General features: G+C 41.6%; 1 protein-coding gene across 1 annotated transcript; it reads left to right on the top strand.

Moving 5' to 3' along the window:
• The first annotated feature begins 348 nt into the window (after positions 1 to 348).
• esm1 (endothelial cell-specific molecule 1) lies at positions 349 to 4,704 on the top strand. The gene is made up of 3 exons (XM_041190248.1): positions 349 to 772; positions 2,417 to 2,572; positions 2,870 to 4,704. The coding sequence occupies exons 1-3, from the start codon at positions 469 to 471 to the stop codon at positions 2,971 to 2,973; spliced, it is 564 nt and encodes a 187-aa protein (XP_041046182.1). The 5' UTR covers positions 349 to 468; the 3' UTR covers positions 2,974 to 4,704.
• The last annotated feature ends 4,899 nt before the right edge of the window (positions 4,705 to 9,603 follow it).

Genomic DNA, 9,603 nt, shown 5'->3' on the forward strand with positions numbered 1-9,603 from the left:
TTCATTAGTAATTATGCTTCATGACGCTCGTGTCAAAAAATTCCAGAGACGTGAGAAATTGAGATTGTGCCAAATATGCAGTGCCCGCTGGAGTGTCCATATGCAATTCCAGAGATTATAAACTTGCTGTTGTTCTTCGCGTCCTTGAACATTTGACAAGTACGTGAGAGATCGAAGCTGAAAATCTTTACAAAACAACTAAACATAACATCTTACGTCAACACATCTTTTCAATTCCTGGATGGCAACCCTGTACAACATGTTTAATTCCATCTACTTCCATCCCGGATTTAGAAACCTACAACACAAGCGAGCCAGAAGACAACAACACCGGATTTAGGAAACTGAGCCGGTGAAAAACATGTGGGCACACAGCTGATAAAAAGCACACGGTCGCGCAGCGCTCCAGCTCAGTTCAGAGTCAGTGTCAGTTAAAGTCCAGGTGTAGTGTGGTGACAGTCTGTAAACATGTCCAGTGCCGGCGTGGGCTTGTTGCTTGCGGTTTTGACTGTGGCTGTGGAAGGGTTCACTTTGAAGTATGCAGTTGATTGTTCCTATTCGTGTGAACGGACCACCGCCTGTCCCGTGACGGCGGGCTGTAAAAAGACAGTGCTGGATGACTGCGGCTGCTGTAGGGTTTGTGCAGCCGGCAGAGGGGAGGTGTGTTACCGCACAGTGGCCGGAATGGACGGGGTTAAATGCGGACCTGGTTTACGGTGCAATTTTAACAGTGAAGAAGACGACTTTGGAGATGAATATGGCATTTGCAGAGGTAAATACACAAGGGAAGCCCAGTTAAGTAAAATTATGTAGTAATTCCACCACCCTCAGTGCACCTGCTCACGGTATTTTGAGCTCTTTTTGGTTACAATTTGAGCAATGGGTTTCTTTTACCAGAAAAATGGAATCAAAAGGTTCCAGTAATTTTTGGCGCATTTGTAAAATGATTTGAATGCTCTGTTGAACAATGAACTGAAGCTATCCAGCACTTCACTCCCCCCCAGTCTCCACAACATCACCGTTATGTAGGATCTTCTTTATCCTGTAAATTACTGGCCTAAAAATTAGGTCGGAGCCAGTAAAACTGCAGAAGATGTATTTATGCTGATAAATCCAACAGTACGCCTGCGCACACCTAGCGGCGGGTCCCTGTCAACCTATGTTAAGTTTCTTGGATTTAAGTAAATTGCGTCCCGACTGGAAGAGTTTGCACTCCACATGGGAAAACAGGAACGATCCGTTTGTGGACGTCTCAGTACCTAACTTCCCAGGATTGCATGCATGGAGTGCAGGCATAAAGCTGAGCGATATGAGAGAATAGTGCTTGCAAGTCACAATGTTATACCATTCTCAGTTTACAGCACCTGATTTGACTTTCAAAAATAATATTGAAACGTTTTGGCAATGACTGGATCTCCTATTTACCGTGTTTCCAGTGGTTAGATAGGAAACCACAATTCTGTGCGGGCCAGCATCAGTGGATGCATCCAAACCCGAGGCCACAGGAAGATGTGCAGCCTGGTTGATGCAGCGATAACAGGCGTCAATCTGCCCGCTCCAAATGTCAGGAACTGACCTCAGGAATGTACAGGAACTGTACTATTAACAGTACACTCACAGGCTAATTGACATTTCAGCACAGAGCTTCCGTGGAAATTCCTCCATTGTTTTGCCCCAGGCGGATCTCAATTATAATGAAATTAGGTTAGAAAAATATTGAAAGTAAAATAGGGCGGGTGCTGGAAATCTGAAATAAAAACAAAAGGTGCTGAAAAAACTCAGCGGGTCTGGCAGCGTCTGTGGAGAGAGAAACAGAGTTAATGTTTCGAGTCCATGTGACTTTTCAGAGGAAGGAATTAGACCTGCCACCTCTCCTACAACATGATGTAAGCACTTGAATTCTTCAGTTGTAACTGAATGCTTAGAAAAATGATATTTCAGAATCAGAGTTTAAATTCTAATCACAAAAACAGAATTACCTGGAAAAACTCAGCAGGTCTGGCAGCATCGGCGGAGAAGAAAAGAGTTGACGTTTCGAGTCCTCATGACCCTTCGACAGAACGTCGAAGGGTCATGAGGACTCGAAACGTCAACTCTTTTCTTCTCCGCCGATGCTGCCAGACCTGCTGAGATTTTCCAGGTAATTCTGTTTTTGTTTTGGATTTCCAGCATCCGCAGTTTTTTTGTTTTTATCTTTAAATTCTAATGCAGGTTATAAACTAGCGGCACATGTTTGGAATACTGACCCAGCACGATTCAAAAGGCGATATGAATAACCAGCTGGTAATAAGTAGATTAAGTCGAGCCGCGAAGCGATATTGTACATACACAATTTGAACTGGTCTTCATTCAAGTTACTTTCAGACTAACATGTGTCCTTTCCATATTCCTCCATTTTGGGATGTTGCTCTTTCAGATTGCCCCTTCGGAACGTACGGATTAGAATGCAGGAAGGTGTGTAATTGCACGTTTGGGATCTGTAACAGAGAGACCGGTCAATGCGTGAAGTTCCCGTTCTTTCAAATTCCTGAAACAAAACCTGGAAACCGCAGGAAATCTGAACCTCTGCCAGGTAATAATCCGCAGTACAAAACAGCAACGTTTCGTTTTGCATCTCCTCCCTCGGAATTCTCTCAGTAGCTACTTGAATTTTAAATAATGCAAGTGATACATAAATATAAATATTGCCGGTGAAAAAAAATCCCCCAAATTCTTATCCGTCTTGACAGAAATAATGCACAATTCGAAATGTTAAATAGAGAATGATGTTTCGTACATAATGCTGTGCATCCTTCATTCTTGGTAAGGTTTTAAGTGCACGGAACATGTCAGTAAATACGCTCTGTACTTCACCAATATTTTTAAACAGGAACCGAGCAAGGATCTGGATACAGCAGCGATGACCTGAAGCAAAATGTGCTCAAAGATAAAACAAACAGTTCCACCGGAGAGAAGCGGCAAACCCCTCGTTGATATTTGTCTATATTTCTGTCAAAAGAGAAAGTGACCTGTCATCAAACTTATGTTGGAACTTACTTTACAATGCAACTATTATATGTCGTATTTAAACACGTCTATGTGGACATCGAAGTGTTGTTTGTACAGAAGCACTATTTTGTTTATAACTGTCATTCTTGACTTTATTTACATTTCGTAGAAAGTGCCTTAACAAATATTTTAGGTCTTCAGCTTCAATGGCTGTTTTTGGAAAATCGCATGCAAACATTAGCCTAACAACAGGAAAGAAATGGTAGTGAAAGAGCTCCAAAAACCAACAGCCACCACACCATATCATATCACCGCAATTTACCAATGGATAAGGCTTCAGGGTAAGCACCTGCCCAGTTGTCATTCATTGCAAAAGTCACCCCGGAAAACCTTGGTTTCTGTGTTCGTGCCAAGTAATCGCCTGCCGTTAATAACTCTTAAAACTCCATATAAACCAGGCCTTGCTCAAATAATAACTCACATCCAGGGGAGTGCCTGTGGCACCTTGCCCCTATTCTTGGATAAGGTTTGGGAAAAGCTGGGCATTGGTCAGGTAACCTCTCACTTTCCCCTCTTACATTTCTTTCACCCTCCCATTACACCCATTATTGTTTCTTACTATTTCACCCATACTACTATGCTCACTTTGTCATTGAACTTTCTTGTTTTATCTAAGTTTTCAAAACAGTATTTTGCATGTTTTGTGTCTTCTCAATATCTCCATTGGGTTGAAGTGAAAATTCATTACAAAATTTCCTATCCCTCTACCTCATTCTTTTTCAGGACTTCAAACTTGCAGAATCCTCGTCCTCCTCAGCCTTTTTCCTCTGCTGCAAGCCCAATTCGCTAAATTCTAAGTTTGCTGTCACCTAATTATTGCTTCTTGGCTTATTCTCATTTCTTATTTTCATTATTATCCGTGGTGTCCCACCCTGTTGGCCTTAGTTTTGGTTTCTCCATTTCAAAAAAGGAGCATTGTGCATATAAATTGGCAAGGGTGGTAGTTAAAATAAAACAGTTTTGCCTCAGAAAATATCAACAAAATTATATGTTAAATTGCTGACAGTAGTCAACTTCATTTCTTTATTATGCATTGCCATCTTCTTCATGTCATGTTCCGCAGTTAGCTATTTTAATCAGCAACATTTTGTGCATAGCTTTAGACCTTTCATCAAATAACAAACATAGATTTTTACTGTTGTTAAAATATTGTTAAACTCGATAGGCTTTTAGCATAAAAAATATTTATATATGTTCAACATTAGATATTAGAACAAACTTTTGAATTCCTATTTGTGCTTCACTATGTACATATTACCACAAAGCAGAGTGTGTAGGAAAGGCACAGCTATCTTTACTAAATGAGCAGGTAAAGATTAAAATGCACAGTAGGTCTTTGAGTTCTTGAAAGTGAAAAGTTGATGAAAGATGTTTCAGATGGGAATCTAATCTAAAGAAATTCCACCAAAATGTTAACCACCTTTCAAATTTGAATGCTCAATGAAAAGTGATGCCTTTCCAACTTTTCTGAATTTATTTAAATGTTCCTGGTTCTACTGTTTATTTTCAAAGTTGTTTTCAGAACTATGGAACTATATCGCGAAATGGCCAAAAATATTGTGGTGTTGCATGAATTTTATGTAGAAAAAATGTGAACAAATTCAAATCCATCCTGAAGGGACATGGAATATAGAAATAAACGTTTACTGTACTTAAGACAGCATTTTGTTTCTTACTTCAACAATGCATTTGGATTTGATATTTTCTTCTTGGTTGTGGGTGAAGATTTTCTTTGGTTCTGAGTCAGTCTAGCTGTTCTTACTCGTCCATAATTCCAACTGTCAAATAATTTTCCCGTGTTTCAAGTACAAATTAGTTAGGCAGAATTTCTAATAACAAATACACTTTACTAATGCAAGAATTTATAAGATACACAGAAGGCCCTTTGATTTATAAGCTACATGATTAGGTTACTAATTTTGCCACAAACAATAATTGTCAGTATTGGTTAAATTAATACACAACTTAGTGCCCAAAACCCTCTATACAGTGAAATAGCCACTGAGTCATGACCTCCTGGGCATTCATACCTCTGCTACAAGGACTGCTACAAACAAGATATGAAAATGGCGGCCATTGACACTGACAGTTTTGCCTCAGAAAATGTCAACAAAATTGTATGTTAAATTGCTGACAGTGGTCAACTTTGTTTCTTTATAATGCATTGCAATCTTCTTCATGTCACGTTCCGCAATTGCTGACAGTTGCTAATGGCTATGACCTCTGAAGGCTCAGTGCTTGGAAGTGGCGAGCAGAAATGTAAAATTCAGCTGGCCAAGAAGAGGACCCAGAAAAAGTAGAGGCCAGTGAATTGTGCACCTTCACAGCTCGCTGTCTTCCGTTGCAGCAATCAAGGCAGAAATTGCCATGCCAGAATGAGCCACACCAGGTGATATTTAACACAGAGTTGAGCATTACTGTGCAAATCATTATTTTACAAGAACAAAAATTGCCATCACCGCCCATCAAAATACAATTTGAACTATATGTGCGGGTGAGGAGGGGTGTGGTTAAAGATCAAAGTATATACTCTCTGGATTAAAAAAAATCACAATTACTTAAAATTTTGCCCTGCAAGTTAGGTTTTAGCCAAATTATTCTAGTTCAACCCTATCCTATTTAGCCACTGACCTAATTTTCCACATTTGATAACTTACAAATAAACTTTCCATTTTATTTAGTGTTTTTACTGTTTTTAATTGTAGTCCTCAATTTTGGTTACAATCATTTCACAAAAGGGTCATTTTAAAAACAAGTCATAAGCTAGATAAAAATTTACATCAGCCAAAGTCTAGCTGTGATCTTATTGAATTGTGGAGCAGGCTGGAGAGGATACTCCTCTTCCTACTTCTTATGAACTCATGTTCAAATGGGTCAGTATATAACCCATTCAAACACACACACACAAAAATCAATGATCCACAAAAGAAAATCACAAAATCACATGGGGTCAGCAGGTCAGCACATTGTAGGATTCCAAGCCTCTGGCCTGCTCTTGTAGCCACAGTATTTATGTGGCTGGTCCAGTTCAGTTTCTCGTCAATGGTGAACACCAGGATGTTGACAGTGGGGGATTCAGTGATGGTAACGCCATTGAACGTCAAGGGGTGATGGTTATATTCTCTCTTGTTGAGATTGGTCATTGTCTGATACTTGTGTGGCACGAATGTTAATCGCCACTTGTTAGCCTAAGCTTGGATATTGTTCAAGTCTTGCTGCATTTGGACATGGACTGCTTCAGTATCTGAGGAGTTGTGAATGGTGCAATCATCAGTGGACATCCCCGCTTCTGACCTTATGATGGGAGGAAGGTCATTGATGAAGCAATTGAAGATGGTTGGGCCGAGGACATTATCCTGAGGAACTCCTGCAGTGATGTCCTGGAGCTGAGATGACTGACCTCCAACACTCAGGACACAGACAGGAAATGTGTCCTTGAATGGTGCTCTCACTGCAGGGTTGCTGAACATGGTACACGGATTGGTGTCTTTTACTGTTTCCATTAGGAGCCTGCACATGGTATCCAGTTTGCTATTAGACCTGCCGGATCTTCAAGCCGTATTGATGATGCAGTTGAAGTCACCAACTGGAATGACAGGCGTGAATGTCATCAGCAGCAGTGGGAGCTGAAGGATGGTCAGTTGGTTGCTGTCTTGAGCTGGGGCTTACACGTTGATTAGCCTGGATGTACAAGTTGATTAACTAGGGTGTAGCATTTTCTACATTACATCTCTTACAAGGAGGCAAATGACCAACACCTCCTTAACTTTGGAAATGGCGAAGTTGTCGCCCCACAATAGAATGCCCAGGCAATAGGAATAAGAATTCCTCCTGACTGGATCAATGCCCATCATGACCATGGTCTGTAGGTGCTGAGGTGTGGTATTCTGTACTCCTGCAGGAACAGTGGGTCAGCTTTGGCCTTGGCAACATAATCTAAGGTCGGGAAACATTGCATAGCAGACTTAATGCTTTGCACAATAATGGAAGCAATCTTTAGACCAACCTATAACACAACATGGGTGTTGTGATGACCCATGTGCTTTTGAGGGAAATAAATTATATTTTATGTTGGGGTATTGGTCCCTTTTAAAATTAGGTTTCTTAAGGAGTGGATTTCTGGCAAAGCCCCTGTCTAGCAATAAGTGATCATGTGAGCAAGTTGCCTGGGAGATAAACAAATGGATGAGCAAAGGCTGAACAAGAAAGCGTGAGTAAATTGCAGGTGTGGCTTTGATCTTAAGGGTTTTTAGTTTTAGAACAAACTGGCTGCAGGGCAAGGAACAGTTCCTTCTAACAGAATTCATTTGAAATGCGGTGTTCTCGCTAAAAGAGATTAAACCTCTTGTTAATTGAGAGACATCTAACATTGAGTTAGACTTCTGACATTGCCAAACGGAGAAGAGAGAGAAAGAGAAAGAAAGAAAGAGAGAGAGAGAGAGAAGGAGAGGGAGAGCATTTCGGAAAAAGTGACCATAATTCAGTAAGTTTCAAGGTACTGGTGGATAAGGATAACAGGAGTCCTCGGGTTAAGCTGCTTAATTGGGGGATGGCTAATTATAACAATATTAGGCAGGAACTGAGGAATCGAGATTGGAGGCAGATGTTTGAGGGCAAATCAACAACTGACATGTGGGGGGCTTTCAAACCTCAGTTGATAAGAATTCAGGACCGGCATGTTCCTGCTAGGATGAAGGATAAGCATGGCAAGTTTCTGGAACCTTGGATAATGAAGGACATTGTGAGATTAGTCAAAAAGAAAAGGAGGCATTTGTAAGGGCTAGAAGGCTGGGAAAAGATGAAGCCCGTGGAGAATATAAAGAAAGTAGGAAGAAACTTAAGCAAGGAGTCAGGAGCGCTAAAAGGTCACAGGCAACCAGGATTAAGGAAAATCCCAAGGCCTTTTACATATACGTAAAAAGCAAGAGGGTAGCCAGGGAAAAGGTAGGCCCACTCAGTGACAGAGGTAGGAATCTGTGTGTGGAGCCAGAAGAAATGGGAGAGATACTAAACGAATACTTCTCATCAGTATTCACCAAAGAGAAGGACTTAGCGCTCGATTTGTCTAGGGAAGAGTGTGTAGATAGTCTGGATCATGTTGAGATCAAGGTGTTAGGCATCTTGAAGAATATTAAGGTGGATAAGTCCCCAGGGCCAGATGGGATCTACCCCAGAGTACTGAGGGAGGCAAGGGAGGCAATTGCTGTGGCCTTGACAGAAATCTTTGTATCCTCACTGGCTACGGGTGAGGTCCCAGAGGACTGGAGAATGCCCAATGTTGTTCCATTGTTTAAGAAGAATAGCAGGGATAATCCAGGAAATTACAGGCCGGTAAGCCTTACGTCAGTGGTAGGGAAATTATTGGAGAAGGTTCTTCATGACAGGATTCACTACCATTTAGAAGCAAATGGGCGTATTAGTGAGAAGCAGCATGGTTTTGTGAAGGGAAGGTCATGTCTCACTAACTTGATTGAGTTTTTCGAGGAAGTGACAAAGATGTTTGATGATGGAAGGGCAGTGGATGTTATATACATGGATTTCAGTAAGGCCTTTGACAAGGTCCCTCATGGCAGACTGGTGCAAAAGGTAAAGTCGCACGGGATCAGAGGTGAGCTGGCAAGATGGATACATAGAAAGACAGAGCATAGCAGTGAAAGGGTGCTTTTCTGAATGGACAGCTATGAACAGTGGAGTTCTGCAGGGGTCTGTGGTGGGATCTTTGCTGTTTGTAGTATACAGAAATGATTTGGAGGAAAATGTAACTGGGCTAATTTGTAAGTTTGCAGACGACACTAAGGTTGGAGGAGTTGCAGATAGCGAAGAGGATTGTCAAAGGATACAACGGGATATAAATCGGTTGGAGACTTGGGCGGAGAAATGGCAGATGGAGTTTAATCCGGACAAATGCAAGGTAATGGATTTTGGAAGGTCTAATACAGGCAGGAATTATACAGTAAATGCATTGACGGGCAGAGGGATCTGTGTGTACAGGTCCACAGGTCACTGAAAGTGGCAACGCAGATGGATAAGGTAGTCAGGAAGGCATATGGCATGCTTGCCTTCACTGGCAGGGGAATTGAGTATAAAAGCTGGGAAGTCATGCTGCAGCTGTATAGAACCTTGGTTAGGCCACACTTGGAATATTGCGTGCAATTCTGGTCGCCACATAACCAGAAGGATATGGAGGCATTGGAGAGGGTGCAGAGGAGGTTTACCAGGATGCTGCCTGGTCTGGAGGTTATTAGCTACGAGGAGAAGTTGGAGAAATTCGGATTGTTCTCACTAGAGTGACAGAGATTGAGGGGCAACTTGATAGAAGTTTACAAAATTATGAGTGGCATGGACAGAATAGATAGTCAGAAGCTTTTTCCCAATGTGGAAGAGTCAAGTACTAGGAGACATAGATTTAAGGTGAGAGGAGAAAACTATAGAGGAGATGTGCGGGGCAAGTTTTTTACGCAGAGGGTAGTGAATGTCTGGAATTCGCTGCCAGAGGAGGTGGTGGAAGCAGGTACGATAGTGGTGTTTAAGAGGCAGCTTGACAAATACATGAAT

The sequence above is a fragment of the Carcharodon carcharias genome, chromosome 1 (assembly GCF_017639515.1).
Source record: "Carcharodon carcharias isolate sCarCar2 chromosome 1, sCarCar2.pri, whole genome shotgun sequence".
Classification (NCBI taxonomy): Eukaryota; Metazoa; Chordata; class Chondrichthyes; order Lamniformes; family Lamnidae; genus Carcharodon; species Carcharodon carcharias.